The 17,759-nt window shown below is 34.7% G+C and overlaps 2 protein-coding genes across 2 annotated transcripts in view; both read right to left on the bottom strand.

Annotated features, from left to right (window-relative positions):
* Positions 1 to 1,482: 1,482 nt before the first annotated feature.
* Positions 1,483 to 11,302, bottom strand: LOC117337723 (endo-1,4-beta-xylanase 1-like). Its single transcript, XM_033898821.1, has 13 exons — positions 11,124 to 11,302; positions 10,566 to 10,711; positions 9,705 to 9,797; positions 7,599 to 7,755; positions 6,773 to 6,809; positions 5,412 to 5,571; positions 5,142 to 5,182; positions 4,758 to 4,813; positions 4,417 to 4,548; positions 3,938 to 4,109; positions 3,058 to 3,162; positions 2,365 to 2,580; positions 1,483 to 1,786 (listed from the first exon to the last, which is right to left on the bottom strand). The coding sequence occupies exons 1-13, from the start codon at positions 11,300 to 11,302 to the stop codon at positions 1,583 to 1,585; spliced, it is 1,698 nt and encodes a 565-aa protein (XP_033754712.1). The 3' UTR covers positions 1,483 to 1,582.
* Positions 11,303 to 14,622: 3,320 nt separating this feature from the next.
* The window catches only part of LOC117337722, a 3,725-nt gene continuing 588 nt past the window's right edge, over positions 14,623 to 17,759 (bottom strand). Inside the window, exons 3-5 of the mRNA XM_033898820.1 lie at positions 16,880 to 17,251; positions 15,636 to 15,820; positions 14,623 to 15,246 (exon numbers count right to left, since the gene is read on the bottom strand). Of these exons, the coding sequence (XP_033754711.1) occupies positions 14,956 to 15,246; positions 15,636 to 15,820; positions 16,880 to 17,251 (848 nt within the window). The 3' untranslated portion in view covers positions 14,623 to 14,955. The remainder of the gene's footprint in view (positions 15,247 to 15,635; positions 15,821 to 16,879; positions 17,252 to 17,759) is intronic.

The raw sequence follows: 17,759 nt of genomic DNA, 5'->3' as shown, positions 1-17,759 counted from the left end.
CAAACCCTATTCCGAACCGTTCAAGTATTTCCAAGAGTACGTACTTCTGCTAGAGTTTCGCCCAGTGTATCATGGACTTTGGCGAATCCCAAGAATGCTTCCCTCATTGTCGCACTGCCGTTGACCTCGTCCGAATTTTCTTACTGTGTAGCTACATCAGAACTTCTTACAAACAGAAAACGAGCAATTTTTCCGACCAACCCTCAGATCAGCGTTTGAAAAACACTTACCTCTATTCCCTTCAACATGGCACATAAAAGGCATATACCTATTAATTAAAAGGTAAGATAATATTTTTATTTCTTTCATACATATTTTACTCATTGATCGTCGTTCATTAACATAACCGTCCACATGATTGCCATTTCGTTTTTATAGAATAACAAAGCTTCCACCATAGCTAATCACGTGACCTAAATTTTGCCGCAAGGGGTTTTTGTCCTATCTGTTTACATTAAAATCTCGAGAGATCTTGTGTCCTGACGATAGCAGCCATTTTCAAAACTTTGCTGAAAACAGTATTGCAAAGAATGAGAGATATCTGATTGCTTCCCCTTATTTTATCGAGTTTATCGAAAATATTCATTTTAAATGGCAGTAATGATATTTTCTATTCTGAGTTGTGATGATATAGTGTTTCACTTAATGCATCTATGTTTTGTTTATAGATATAAAACTTTATCAAATTAAACTTTATAGTCCTCTATGGGTTTATCTTCTTTTGATTTCGGTCAAACCAGTTCAATTACATTAACAATTCATAAGTCAAGTATGCATTATTAAAAGTAGAACGTAAGTCAACTCTTCGCACGCCAAGTTACATGCCCGAAGATAAACAAAAACGGAAACGCATCGGTTTGTATTTATAAAACGCCGAAAAGTTTCGCTGCCAATTCGTGATGGCTTTTCACTTTTGACCTACCTTCTTTGTTGGCTCTTTAAGTCGTAGGGCTTCTGATGCGTGGCTGTGATCATAGTCCGCCATTCTTAAATACAACCCAGTTTGCACATGCGTACATCACACATTTTCCGCGACTCATTTGCATATAGAGTGTGGAGCACCACATTAGATATTACCCCTAAACAGTGCAATTATACAGAGCTACAGTATTGATTATCACATATCATCATTAGGGTATTTATTCTAGAACTCAGCATTTTTTTGTGTGATTTTTCATAATTTTTATTTTAGGAAAACAGAGAGGCTTTAAGTGGCTGTGAGTTGCCTTGTAAAGAATAACACTCTTTTATTTGTGAACTGGCATGCTATTATCAGTTTGTTTGTCAAACAAGTGGTATTACTATAGTGTTCATTCCTCTGGTCTTTGATTGTATGCATTCTATACGTTTTTGTTCTGTATACACTTTAAAGTCCGTAAATTACTTTAATTCCGTCAAGGATTGAAACTAATATTATTAGAAATGTATAAATGAATACTTAATTTGAAAACTTCCGAGTAATGAAAACTAAAACGATCAATATTACAAGTCTTTTATCAGAAATGTGATTTTATTCCAGATTGCTTTAATCTGAGAGCCAGGCAGAATCAGAAGCAATATAAAACATAAATAAGACATGCTTTCAGAGGTTAACGGTGACAGTGTTCCCTCCTTTGTCCAGTGTAAAGTTTTGCGTCTTCACAGTATGTCCATTGTGTTTGATATTAAGAGTATAATCTCCCATGAATCCTGTTGCATGCACGATACTTCCGGTTACAGATTTAGTCACGTGGGTCCGCCATGTTTGATGGAAAAGTTGTTGATATCGTCTTCCCGCAGCGTTTGGCTAAAATATACGAAACAAAGAGCTACCATAACGCTTTTGATAGGAAGAATATTGTTACAAATATGTGAAAATATCTGACATGACCCTTCTCCACTTTCTCTATTTGCTTCTTTATTTCACGCAACTGCACAAACAAGCCCAGCTTATTTTAATTTGCCGCCCTACCAATAAATGTACCCGGATATTGTAAATGTACATACTTTTAGAGATCTTTTTTTAGTAATTATTTTGGATGCGCCAATTCATCATTACTCTAATTTGTCTAATTTTATAGTGTGCTATAATTTGCGTTGGTGAAAAAAAAGTTCAAGACATTTTGTAGCTTCACAGGTAACTCTACAAACTTTGTCGCCCTACCAATGTACCCGTAATTGCAAATGTATATAATTTTAGCGATATAATCTTGTTTTAGTAATTATTTTGGATGCGCCAATTCATCATTACTCTAATTTGTCTAATTTTATAATGCGCTTTAATTTGAGTTAGTGAAAAAGTTTGGTATCATCACCGCTAACTCTACAAAGTTTTACACTCTGAAATTTAGCTCCCTTCTGCTATGCATTCACATGTTATACTACCTGTACATTTGATCCAGTTGCCAAAGCGGCATTATGTTTGTGTATGTTTCCGTCCCAGAACCCCCACAGCAGAACACCTTCCACGGCAGGATGACTCATAAACAAAGTCATCATATTCTCTAGCGCATCTGCCTTCAATCCTTCATCAGCTTCATCCACGGTGAATTCTGTGATCCAGATAGGGAGCCCAGCTTCAGCGATCTTGTCCAATCGGTACTAACAATGTGAACAAAAACATTAAATATTAAAACAAATATTATATTGAAGTATTTAATTGCCAGGTAAGTTTTACTTTTCTGATAGCTGTTTTAATGTTTTCCTTTTCCATTTTGGTTAATTTCGTCTCGAAAAGCTATGAAAAGTGACATAGGAAGTTCAGGTTTAAACAGCTGTCCAGTCGCTGTTGGCTATTTGGAAGAAGTCATTATTGATTAACAAGGTGTTGCAGGAAAAAAATAAAATAAAAAAAAAAACAGAAAAGAAAAAATCACAGAACAAAAAAAAATCAGAAAAAAAGACGGAATATGCTAATAATTAGAAGTTAAATGAATCGGGTAACTTAATCTATTTCTATGTTGTTGTTTCCATTTTATTGAAATCAAGAAGCAAAAAACAAACACAAAAACAAAACAAAAAACAAATGAAATAAAACAATAAAGAAACAAACAAACAAAAATAGTCTTCATCACCAACCTTTAATGACGTAATATCCAGGTGACTGTTTGTATGGCACTGGATCCCGATACCATACAACGGAACTCCTGCATTCTTTAGTCCAACAGCCTGTTGTTTGTAGGCCTGGTAGTGAAACATTATCATGAAGCTAAACTGGCATGTTTTTAAATATTATATTTTTCTTTTCGGAGACATTAATATTCCACTAACTTTGCAGCATGAAAACATAATTGCTTTATATGGGAACAATTCAATCCAAAAATCATATACGTTGGTTACTTGGTATTCCAAACATAAGCTTAAGAAGCTTGAGAAACATCCCATAGAGCTCACATGAGTTCTTATTTTAGGGGCTGAGATTTGTGGAAGGTGTTGAAATGGAGAGTATATGTCAACTGACTAGATCAGGCTAGCCGGAATTTCCTTTTAATATACTGTTTGGATTTCCGATCGGGGAACAAGAGTTAGCTTTTTCCTGACCAGGGCGTTTTAATAACCCGCCCTATATTACCAAATATGGTCTCGGCTGACAAAACCAGCCAACAATTTTTACGTACTATAAATGGAATACTAAAGGTGGGGTCAACATATATGAAGATTTAACATTAACATCGGCCCCGCTTGGATTTTCAAAATATTTTGAATACAAAAATGTATGGGTATGAGAAGCTTAAACTGGAAAAGTTAGTTTCAGAATTAATTCTGTGAAAAATGGGACCTCATTGACTAACACCTGTGTCGTTGTTAGATATGCTGCTATATAATTCCCCCAGAGTATTATATGACACAATCACCATAAAAGTATTTTATCACTGTGTTCAGAATATTCCAACTAACATTTTGATACCAATTATTACGATATTTCAAGGGAAAATGTTCATTTTTATTGCTTACTTACGGTTGTCATCCGTCCTCGGGAGGCCACTGCAAATTCATTCAAGAAAAGTTTAACTCCCGGTTCTGCCTGGTGAATCCAGTTGAACATTTCCATGGTTATATTGGCATGTCCCGTATGATTCTCAAAGAACATGCCATGGAGATTCTCATTATATACGTCCCAGTGTTCTAGACTAATAAATAAGATACTATGTTATATAAATATATGATTAATATGAACTATTCTGTTTCCATTGGACTAAATCAAAATATGAATAATATTAAAGTCTGTATTTCTTTTCTGCTTTTCTCTCTTTATCTGCTGGATTAAAAATATTTCTTGATCGAACATGCAGTTACACTAGATGTTCTTTTGCTGTTGAAGACAATATTTTTCTATTATCTATTTATTAAGCTTACGTATGTAAAAACCATTATCAATGCATTGTCATATATGTTTCGGAATTATATCAAATGACGAAGTGCACATTAAAGCGATACCTCCCCCTGGTGCGAGATATGACGTCATTGATATGCGTGTGCATAGTTTGTATTAGTGTGGACTGTCCCAATCCGTTTATCCAATCAGGTATGTGAGTTCCCCAAAACATGTTATGACCTCTGACTTTTACGCTACAAAAATAAATGAGATAATTTTTAAGTTTTGTATTATAATGTACGATCTTCACAAAACATCAATTGGTCGTTAAAATTATGTTTGTGCAAACTTAATGGAAACAAAGTAATATACTCCGATGTACCACAGAGATTGTATCAATCTCATTAGCGTATCTGTGTAATGATGTCTCTATTGCAATATCTAATGATAAATAAAATGTTACCCCTTGGCACGAAGAGCATTCACAGCTGTCATTGGCTTGTCCATGTTAGGGTGACCCTAGAAAAGAATTATGTATAATGTAAGTTTGTCCTATTTTGAAATATTTAAATCAGTTAACTTAAAATTAACAATAAATGAAATGAAAAGACAAATTAGTGTACAATGGTAGTCTAATTAGGTTCTAAGAGGTTTAATTTGAAATCATAAACTCATAATATATCACCAGATTCTTATGTAGAATGGACTGGGTCGATCATCGGTGACCAGGTAGCTCAATTGGTAGAGCATCCGGCTACTGTTCGGAGGTCCCGGGTTCGAACTCCGGTCTCGCCGACACATTTTCTCCTATCCTGTTACAAAATTTGCGCCCAGCTAAAATACCCACTGTGGTGGTAAAAGGGTCTCGTGTGTCTTCGAGGGCGAAGACTTAGAAAAAAAGGAAGGAGGTTTGTAGCGGGACTGGAATGGGTCCACCATCGGTGACCAGGTAGCTCAATTGGTAGGGCATCCGGCTAGTGTTCGGAGGTCCCGGGTTCGAACTCCGGTCTGACCGCTACGTTTTCTCCTCTCCTGTTACACTTATTATGCAAACAAGTTTTGTCTAGAACAACGCCAATTATGCAAACAAGTTTTGTCTAGAACAAGGCCCACTTACTTGAGTCCGATTCTATTTGTCGCCACTTGAGAGCATTTTCCAGCACACTCCACTCAAAATTGTCGTAGAAGAACTGCTGGTAGGCGTGCTGAGATGAATCGACAATCTTGGTCGCGGACACTGCAGACCCAAAAGCAAACTTACTCCTCGTCTGCTGTATCTGTAAAAACAGAGAATGTCGACATGGAAACGAAACCGTAATTCTTATTAAAATCTATGCAACGAGGACAAAATATGAAAAGATTTGCATGAAGACCCTACAAAAGAACGAGGAGGTTGAGTTCCGGAAGGGTATGCGTCTTCTGCTTAACCAACGGCTCCCAAGATACATGTCAAATCAAGGTTGTCATCTTCTCAAAATGAATACTAGGCTGGTGACAATTAACGGACCAATTAGGTATATTAACAAACATTGAACACGTTTGACTTCATATCGTATAAAGAAATATAATGTCCAAATAAGGTCATTATGTCGACCAAAAAAGTTACGTTATTATCATGAACATATCATTCTGGTAAGTTCTGCGTTTATGCACTGTATATAGTTTTAGAATATCCTTTTCTGTAAGGCAGTCATCAGGATATTATCTACAGGAAAGCATACGTTAAGAGGAAAGATATATATGTATGTACATAACTACGAAAATGAATTATTTACATTTCTTTTACATATCTATCCTTATAATATCATTTATCTTAGAAATCTATTTTCGGCCAGCTGAACACATGTTTATGCTTCGAATAGTTGAATCAGAGAAAGACAGAAAAACAAGTCAGACTATTTTGTGAAATTCCTTTTAACCTACTGACCAACAGATTATGCTATGAACATATCTGAATGTGAAAATGAACGGAAAGTCAATCTATCTTCAGATTATATAGAGGATATCTAACAGTGTCTTCAGTAATACCAAATATATTTCACGAGTGGGGCTTATATTTTGATATTTTTCACGAGTGCGCAGCACGAGTAAAAAATATCACTTTTATAGAATGAATAATTTTTGATATTTCACTGGTAAAAATGTAATAAAAACACTTATTATATATACCATGAGAACCATGTTTAAATGCATACAGTCAAACCTCGCTATATCTATGTCAATATCCAATCTAGGGTCGAGATAAAGGACGAGTATTTGAGGTAACCGTGTATATTTAACTGTTTTGACCGAAATTTTCACTTCGAGTTAAGCAGGGTCTTCGAGGTGTCAGAGTTCGAGATATCAAAGTTTGACGGTACATTAACAATATTCAGGTAACAGACTAGTATTGTGTTTTTAAAAGCAAGACGGACGACTGAATGAGGCGTCGGCAGTGCAACATTTGTGAAATTAAATGTTATGTAATATTAACATTACCTCCACTTGGTAGCCAGATCCATGCAAATTGTGTAAACTGCAAAATATTAATACACACCATGTCAACATATGTCTTATTTTTCAACCGACAAAATATTACAATTTCAAACGGAATGAATGCCAAGATAGTTCACTACATGTACGTATTAGTAAGATACCTGTGAATGGATTGGATTGAGGAAGGGGTCGATATGACCTCCATAATCATGTATAAGTAATTTCCTAATGCTTTCAAAAACAGCATTTGAATATATCATACCGAAGACATATAGTACCGATAGTTGACCAACTCATCAAACTACTGAAAGATCATATCAGGAAAATGCTTATGTATAAACATACGTTTTACCATTCAATCTTTTGTTTCACTTTCATAAATTGGTCGGTACGTTGTTGATAGATATATCTATGTTGGCCTCTTCAATGTCCTCTCAAAAGAGACAGAAGAAAATCCCCGATTCTTCAGGGGGCTCACTTTTAGTCGCATTCTTCAATCAACATGCATTAGGGATACAGGGTCTTATTCTTGGGGTACCCTCCCACGACCCTGCATGAGGCGCCCATTTTTAGTAGCCTCTTACAACATGCAGCGATATATAGCAAGTGTATTCTTTTCTCGCTCCTATACATGTAAATTGTTAGGTATACAATAAAAACGTCAAGTAGTGCGTAATATGTTAATAGGCAAGTGGTATAAGTACTAATGAGCGCATAAACTGCTCAGCGAAACTAGAAGCAAGTTTACTTCGTGTGGCATTTGAATGAGTATTATTTATATCACGAATGTATTCCAGATGTTGGCTTTAACAAAATGACATGCGATTACTTGACAGTGATTGGAGCCTTTCTGATACTGTTAATCCTGGCGTTGGCTTCAGCTTTCCAATTTGCATCATACGGGAGTAGTCTAAAACTCGCCGAATCAACCAGGTAGTTCACCCCAGGCTCGTCAATTTGAAGCTTTATATTAACCTGCTGTACATCTGAAAATGGAACAGGGAAACCATTCTTAATCAAGATTTGGAAAAAATATCAGTCTGGTCGAGGAAATGGGGTATCATATTCAATCCTGATAAAACTGAATCTGTTCTATTCTCGAGAAGGTTAGACTCTGAGACTTCACACCCTGATTTATACTTCAATAACACATTGATAAAAAATGTTCGTACTCATAATCATCTTGGTTTAGTATTTAACAATCATGCAAAATTGTCTGACCATGTTAACCTTATTGATGAAATAGCTTATAAAAGAATAAATATTCTCCGAATGATAAAATATAAAATTGACAGACACTCATTGCTTTTAATTTATACAACATTCATTCGCCCTATATTAGAATATGCCGACGTAGTTTGGGCAAATTGTACTGAAAGAGAGTGTGAGCTCCTAGAGTCGATCCAACTCGAGGCTATACGCATCATTACTGGTTGAGACGGGGAACAAGTCATGCTATTTTGTATAGAGAATCTGGTCTTATTCCACTTTCTGAGCGTCGACATCTTCATCAACATATTCTGTTTTATAAGATTTTTAATAAATTATGCCCTGCTCATTTTAGTGAATCTATTTAACCTTATATGAACACAAATAATATTGCTTACCCATTACGTCATAATAGACTTTTTGATGTGCCTCAGGCTAGAACAAACCTTTATAATACAATCTTTTTTCCTAAAATCATGTCTGAATGGAACAATCCAACTTGTCTGTTTCCCTCAATGTCCTCTTTAAATACCTTAAAGCGTGAGTTCTTACAACATCTTGACTTAGATCGTGATACACAATGGACTACTATTTTTAAAAACGGTGGAGATCGAAACATTAATATAATTTTGTGTCAGTTAAGAAATTCTGTGAGTAATCTAAATGCAGATTTATTTAATTCTCATTTAAAAGATACCCCTGCCTGCAACTATGGCTATCCAGTTGAAGATTGTTCTCACTTCTTTCTAAACTGTCCTCTTTATAACATTGATGAAAAGCAATCCCATTTCAAATCTCTAGCTGCTCTGAGTGATCATATGCTGCAGAATACACAGTTATTTTTATTTGGTTCTTTGATGTGGATATTATTTTAAACAAATCCGTTCTTGACTTGGTTCAGAGATTCATTGTCGATACCAGACGATTTTCTTGACTCAATACTGGAAATTGTAAATTTATCATAACTGTTTTTTCTTCACTTTTATGAATATAGCACAGGCTATTGATTGTGAATGGACTGTTTTTTGTCTGTTGCTATTTTTTTTAAGTGATTACAAAGTTTGATCAGTCAATATCATAATGCAATTTCCCGCTTGAATTTAGTAATATACATGTATTGGAATCTCTTTGCAGTTATTAGTTATAGCATTCTTATTTATTTTTGGCATGTGCATTATGTTGTATATATATATCATAAGGAGAAGGGTTTTTATAGGCTTGTCCTGTTGCTCATTTCCCTTTGTCTGTACCATCTTGACAATAAAATATTCTGAAATCAGAACAGGGAAACAATTATGTAGTAGGGCGTTGGTCTTTGATGTTTTTACATGTCTACTCATAAACTATCTTCAGTCGTTAAAGATTAGCAAATGTAAAATAGGAGAATAGCAAACCGAACACTGTGATTATACATATTTGACCTTAGTTAAAATAGTTTCGAAATGAAATCATTCCGCTAAATTATGATGTAATGACTTTATAATGCATTATATGGCAAGCATCATTGGTGTAGTATTTCGGACAAATAAAAATGAGTTTATAGTATAAGGACATAAAGCCGCGGTTACATCACAACTTTTCTCTATCTATTTACACAATCAATATCTTGCCAGGAGCTCTTGCTATTGGCAGAGAGTGCGACATGTGAATGGCAGAACAGTATAATAAATATCTAAATAAAGTTTTGCGTATCGAGGTGTTGAAATAAAACTATGTCATCACTTACTATTTGGTACCTGAAAGTCAATACCGACTTCTACCCAGCCACTGTCTGTTCGTACCATGGGACTGTCAGCAAAATCCAGTTGTTGATCATGGCCTTTCAAGTTGAAATTTAAAATTCGGGATACCTAATGATTCATTGCAAACATCTAGTCATCAGAAATCTCAGGAATAAGAATGAGGAACAGACAGTAGTATGATGAACAATGTACTAGTTCATCATAAAACTATACAAGAGATCTAGGGAATCAAGAAAAAGTCTCAAATCATTGTGAAAGGACATGTCCAGGCTATTGTTTATAGGACTTTGCCTGTCACACATGTACACAGGATGGGTGCCAATTTTGGCCAGTCGATGGCTAGCACAGATAAGTTTTATTTTTTATGTATAAATATCTTGATATGACATGAAATTAAGGTCAGGTTAGAAACCACTTAAAGTTATGGAGGAGGAGGAGAAGGGGGTTAGTATGTAATCTTTTTTTATATTGTTGATATATTATGCAATTCCAAAACTGTAAAGAAATTAAATTGATTGAAATAAAATAGACCAAAGTCGAAATGTAGGTCAAGGAAGCCAAATTTTACAACTGCTTCTTATGTCAATGATAACGTTTATTTTGTTCCAAAATACACGTAAGTACCATATTGTTGTTATGCCATCTTTTTATCAGAAAATTGGCACCCTTCCGTTAATCTATACCTGCAGAATTTATTAACGAGAAAAATATCTTTATATGATATTCATTTTATGCCAAAATATTTACATTTTTAAGCAATTAAGTCATCCTTTATCATATTAGTCATATGCTGTGTATACTTGTTAAGTATCTAACAATGCAGAGATAATACTATTTATAGTTACCATGTATTGTTTCCTTCACAAAAACCTTGACATCATGGAACATGCGTCCCCGTGCCATGTTCAGCAGTTTGACATGCGCCCTGAAGACATACCTGTTTCCGGGTGACACGTGTATGGTCTGCGCTAGCCCCGACAAGGTATGTTGTCTAGAACACAAATAGAAATATTGAAAAGTATTAATCAATTTGACATTAAAATCAAAATAAGATTCTATTCAGAACTTGGACCGCAGTAAATAATATATAATAAAGCATATATACAAAAAAAAACGCATTTTGTTTTACTGTAATTATATGCTTTAGATATAGATGCTATTTTTATCAAAACTGATCCACAATGATGGAATGCATATCTATGTATAACCACAGTTTGCATTACCATTATTAATTAATAATCCATAATAAACATTTAAATATGAAATTGTTTATATTCTGTATCATTGACCATAGACTTGATATAGTGACTAGATAATTAAAGACAAAATTCAACAATTTTGTTCACGATATCAATATCGGCATCTTACTAATATTATCTGGGATACTTCCGACACATGCGTACCTTTGTGAAATGATAGCACTGAGGTTTCCATGGAAACTATCAGTACTACTTGACACAACACATGATTTGCAAACCCAGTTTCCAGAAAATGATGTACTTTCGAAATCCGGATTTTTCAAAAGTTCTGTAGCACCATTAGTCAATGCGACAAACGAAAGCACCATAAAGAGCACGTCCATGCTTGTTCGTTGTCTTGAGGTGAAAAACTCACTCAAATATATGAGAGTTCAATAGGTGTAGTTATCTCCGCTGTCTTATCTCAGGGCCCAATGGCATACCGAGACGCATTTGGCAAATGATAGCTCACATGGTCATTTGGCCGCAAGATTAACGGTTCGGACCCTGCATTCTATTAGTAGTACTGATTCAGGTTGATAAAGAACATTGAGACGTTTCATTGGCCGACATCATGATCTCCCTGGATCATACACACATGCATCCTCGATCACATTCACTTTCGCTCTCGACCTCTGGAATATTTATCGCACTAAATCAAACAAAAAGAGAAACCGATCCCTCGATACATCAAACAGATCTCGAGGTCAACAAACCGTTAAATTGACTGGCTTTGATTTGGTTTTCGATCCTCTGCCATGTTCAAAGAAAATGCATCATCAGCTTAACGACTTGTCAGGTTTTCTCTTGACAGCAATCGAATAACTAGTCGTGTATCTTCAGCTTTTTCATGACATATTCCAGTGGTGCAGAAAGTGAAAGAAAGCGTAACAATTACCGTAAAATGACAGTTCCATATCATTACACCTTTTGGTAAATTGAAAGAAGTTTGTGTTAGCATGGATTTCCTGCACACTTTATATAAATTTTACATAAGACGTACTATCAATGTTGAGTTTCATACCCGCCTTAAACATCTAGGCCATGAACATCACTTACATGTCTTAGACTTATAGCTAATACCGCCGTGGTCACTGCTGATGACCTTACAAATCTGATGGATGTTAAATAATTTCAAAATGTATGGCATCTTAGGACAATATGTCTGGAATTATATTTGGGGGAAAACGTGATTTCAGAATAAAGAGACTAGTAGTGGAGAAATTATAGTTGTGTACATGTTGATTAAACTCCGGGAATCGATCTTTTTTGTTTGGGTATGTGTATGTTTTTTGACAAAAAAGATGACAATTATATAATATCAACCTCCTTTTGGGCCCCGACCGCGACTATCAACCAACCTATTGTCATCCTTTCTCCTCCAGACTGATAGATCGCGAATTGTCATGGCTAAGTTGACGTCTTCCTGTCGAATTGGTTTGAACGTGCTTGTCATGAACGTTTTAAATTCTATGACACTTAGGTAGCGTTAAAATACATTGAATATAACTGTTATGTTCTAGCACATATTGAATACTGGTATTTAATGAAGTAAATGCTCTTTTTTGACAATTTATGCTTCGGGTTGTTACTTGTTTAGTATTTTATAAACATAGTTTAGTATAAGCAAGATTAGTTTAGTATAAGCAAGATGTTGGCTGTTATAAGTCGCATGCTAAACACGAATGTATAAACTGTCTTCAGTAGAGTGTTTTTCTTTTATGCAGCAATTGTTATTAGGTCTTTGGTTCGATGGTAAATGTCTTGGTGAAAAGAGCCTTGATAAAGTTTGTTGATCGTAGATTGATCCATTTTGGAGATAATATTCACGGTCCCTATATAACGCATGCGTCTTACTAGATTAATCATCCTCATCTATTAGCTGTACGGGGCCTCATAATGGAAAATTTAGATACAAAATCTAATAAGACTGTTTTGTATGTATTGTAAGCTTAACTTGATAAACTAAAACAATTGACCATATATTGTTTGTGTTTTATAGTATTATTATCTGCACGAGACCTACGATGTCATTGGAATCTTGTATTTCTGACATCTTCGGTACGAGGAAACTTCTTTCCACATACCCTATCTCTTAAACACTAACAATTTGCAGATATTATTTCAATGGTCAATGTGGAGTATCAGGTTGGGGAGAACATCAACTTGCATATAATATGCAACTTTGCCAATTATACGTTAGTCCGCTTAACCTGACCATAATCGCAGGCTCCAATTAACATTCCACTGCATTTCATTGACTTCAAAACCTGGGGATTCTCGACTAAACCTGGTAACAACGATTTAGGGAGTTATAAAGGAATATGTTGCATGAGGTAGTTAAATCTATGTATTCATATATCGATTTCACACTCACTTGACTACATATGTCAGGTGGCGATTCGTCATATTATGGAGGCTGCATTATTAAATTCACTTAGTTTTTTCCCTGTATTTCGGACACGTGAAGACTTGGAAACAACTTAAAAAAACTTAAACATTGCAAATATCGTGATTTTTAACCAAAAAAAGACACCCTTCCTTATATATGTTTTCTTCTTTCTAAGACATGATTGGAATTAAAAATATCTACAGCAATGTCAGATTTAATCCTGATTTGTCATATGTTTAGCATTAACTTTTTTTCTGCTCTCTAACCTCATCTGCTAGGAACCAAAATTTGATGTTAATAAACCTAGCTTTTCCTGTGTAGATACACACTTTTAAACATTTGTGAAGTCTGTATAGACCCATTCATACTATCTATACGAATTATAGTATACTTTATTTGTTATCATTTGTTCTACATGCTATAATACAGGAGTTATAAATTTAACAAAATAATTCACCTATGGCCAGGCTTTACCATACAAACACGCGTCTATAAACTTATCAACATTTATTTCATATTAAACCACATACAAACACACGTCTGTAATCATAATGTGTTGTTTTATAATGAATTCACAATCCAAATACATGTGTATGATATCAATGCAATATGTTGTATTATGCATTTACCATACAAATAAACATCTATAATACTACATCGTACATACAATATCTTAAAATGAATTAATTAAGCAACGATTTCGTCGCTGATCCACATACAATATCTTATAATGAATGAATTAGGCAAAGAATCCGTCGATCATTCCACATACAATATCTTATAATGAATATATTAGGCACAGGATCCGTCTTTCATCCTACATAAATGGTTGTAGAATGAAATCATTTTGTAAATGCACGTCTGAAATTACGTTCTCAGCTCGACATACAATATTGAACATATTGACAAGGCAATATATGGTGCAATCACCAGAAATGTTTTTACATACATGTCCACACACATCTGTTCTACATACAATGTTTGTTGTGTCCATAAACATCTGTTCTACATACAATGTTTGTTGTGTCCATAAACATCTGTTCTACATACAATGTTTGTTGTGTCCATACATTTGTTTTCTACATACAATGTTTGCTGTGTCCATACACATAATTTTGTTCTACATACAATGTTTGCTGTGTCCATACACATAATTTTGTTCTACATACAATGTTTGTTTTGTCCATACACATAATTTTGTTCTACATACAATGTTTGTTTTGTCCATACACATAATTTTGTTCTACATACAATGTTTGTTGTGTCCATACACATAATTTTGTTCTACATACAATGTTTGCTGTGTCCATACACATAATTTTGTTCTACATACAATGTTTGTTTTGTCCATACACATAATTTTGTTCTACATACAATGTTTGTTTTGTCCATACACATAATTTTGTTCTACATACAATGTTTGCTGTGTCCATACACATAATTTTGTTCTACATACAATGTTTGTTTTGTCCATACACATAATTTTGTTCTACATACAATGTTTGCTGTGTCCATACACCTGTTTTCTACATACAATGTTTGTTGTGTCCATACTCATCTCTGTTCTACATACAATGTGTTGTATTCACAAACGCATCTGTGAGTCTATAGGCAATATCCACTAAGACCCCACGACTGCCTAAATGTGGTGCTATTATTTGAAATTTCTCCGTTGGACATCATCATATCGTTATACGGTTCGTTGTCGTAAGTTCCGAATAGTCCAGCAGTCTTTCCAAGGAACCATCCACTCACGGAAAGGTTGTATGTTTCTGTTGTAATGTTATGCTTCAACCTAAATCCATTTCCAGTAATGATGATATCATCACGGACTTTTGTGACGTAAATGTCGTGAATGCGATATGGGAGTATTAACAAGGCACCATCGATGCGAACCTGTTTCAAAGCATAAGTATATATTAGATTACAAGGAAAAACAATGAAACAAATAAAATAATAATTAAAAAAACTAATTTAAAACCAAAATGGGGGAGACATTTTTGCCGAAAAAAACGAAATGTTCCGAAAAGATAAATACCTTCTGACTAAGACAGAGACTTCACATAAGGGGGGAAATGGAAAGAAAAATAATTAAGTAAAAACAACAAAATATGCACAGGAAGTGTATTATTACCAAAATTAAATAGAATAAGTAATGTGGTTATTCGATAATTTTGAAACAACATCAAATACGTAAAAATCTTTATTTTAGTGACAAAGTACTTCAATATCAACAAGGTTACTTGCCTCTTCAATAACAACAAACCCGAATATAAAACACTCACCTGCTTTCGAGGAGACAGGTTTATTGTATGTAGATGTGTTGTCACCACGACCTTCACCTTCTGTTTACCCAGAATCTCCATGACAACAGAGAAGTCTCCTGCCAAAAGGTAGCTACATTTGCCTTCCATGGTAAACACAGTCCCGTCAAATGTTGTCACTAGGCCGTTCGTTATAGATGCAGAGGCTGCAATGAAATACTACGTTTTAAATATCAATGTTTTTTGTGTGTGTATAATTGTTTAATTTCACAGTTACCCCAGTCGGACAGCGTTTGATGGTATACAATTTGGTAGCCGGGCCTTGTGCACATTCTGCAGTAATGATACAAGAAAATCGCTGGGTATTTATTTTCGGAAAAGCCGCGAATATAGACCATTTAAATGCCCCGCAAATAATACTAACTAAGCAGCATTTCACATAAAAATGGTTGAAATATTATTTTGTACCCCTCACGCTATAGATAATATATAACAATTTCAAATATTGTCCGTAATGTATTTGTATCCTTGTACTTTATTTTTCACTAGCCTACAATACTACCCTGCAGTGTTGAAAATTTGTATACATATTCCATTTAATCCTGTTCAACTTTGACAATTAACTACATGCGTATTACCCTGTTACCTAATTAGTCGATAATCCTAACTAGTTTTTGTCCAAAAGAATACGGAACACAGATAGACTATTTCTACTTTAAATTTTAATCACGCGTTTTCCACCGGTGATTTTTACTAATGAAGTAATAATCACATATTTTATTTTTTAGTTAATGTATGGTAATAGCGTGTTATGTTTTCAATATTTGTATTTGCGATGAAAGCCGATTGTCATGTATATCCCTAAACTACCTGAGGCATTTTGATAAGCCTACTCAATGCATTGCACTGTCCTTTTTTGTACCTTGTTTATTGAATTCATAATTTATGTTCCAAAAAAGGTATAATAAAGTAAAATTTCATATAACAAAACACTTATTGACCTCGTGTGTGTTAATATAATGAATTGCTAACCTTCGAAAGGAGATATTTCCCTTTACCAACGGTCTCAGAGAATCTCACCTTTCCATGGTTAACAATTATTTCTATAAACCAAAACAAAGTCATTAATTGTATAATTGCGCGTTATTGCGCAGTAAACATTGTATTTTGTAAAAACAGGTAGGAGAGGTCTCGACCAATCAGAAAACGAGAAAAATTACAGTCATTTATCAAAGACATGTATGGTCCTGATCTCATGATAATACCTGTAAATGGCGGAATCCAGGATTTTACATCAGCGACATGGAAGCCATATAACAGGGATGTAGTTTCTCTCACATAATGCACGGCTGATCTCAGTTCGGCGGTGTATTGTGACAAGTTAATATTTGGCAGAGGGGACTTTAATGATTTCAGTCCGACGGGTAGGTACACATTTGTCTGAAGTTCACCGGTATTCGGATCAAACAGAACAACTTTTGTCGACTGTATGTCTTTTACTGCACTGTAAATGTTCTCAATTTTCATCCTGACGTTTGATCTGGTGAGACTGTCAATCAAGGATATGACGTCATGCCATTCGTGGAGAAAAGACGTATATTTCAAATCAATTAAATCCGTCATGGCTGAAGTTGTTTCTGAAAAAAAAAATAGATTAGCTTCCTTCAACAATAAATAAATACTTGATTATGTTATAATTTAGTCATTTATATCACAATTTGATTATTTATGTCTTGCATGATCAACAGAACGAGGCGTCACTGAGGAATATTCCAAGAAACTGTTCTGGTTCTATTACACAAATACTATAGGCCTCCATTGAATTTGCCAAAATATCAATATGTGCTTGATTATCATAGCCTCAGGGCATCTAATTGACCCTGGATTTTTAGCAAATTCAGAAATCAAATCACTATTTCTCAGTATTAGGAAGGGTCAAATCATATGTCAAGTGGGCAAGTCTCTTCAATTTCACGAGTGAAAACAAGGGTCTACGGGGTGTCCTGTCTTATCCTTATCCAAAATCAGCTCGTGAAGATAACGGATCTGCAAATTCAGTGATATGAGATTGATGACATCATGAAAATCTCAGGAAAGGTAAAGCATTGTAATTGAAGAATGTAAATAAATATATAAATAAAACTT

Source organism: Pecten maximus, chromosome 11 (genome assembly GCF_902652985.1).
Source record: "Pecten maximus chromosome 11, xPecMax1.1, whole genome shotgun sequence".
Classification (NCBI taxonomy): domain Eukaryota; kingdom Metazoa; phylum Mollusca; class Bivalvia; order Pectinida; family Pectinidae; genus Pecten; species Pecten maximus.
The sequence above is the reverse complement of the archived record's forward strand: the minus strand, read 5'-3'. Positions and strand labels throughout refer to the sequence as shown.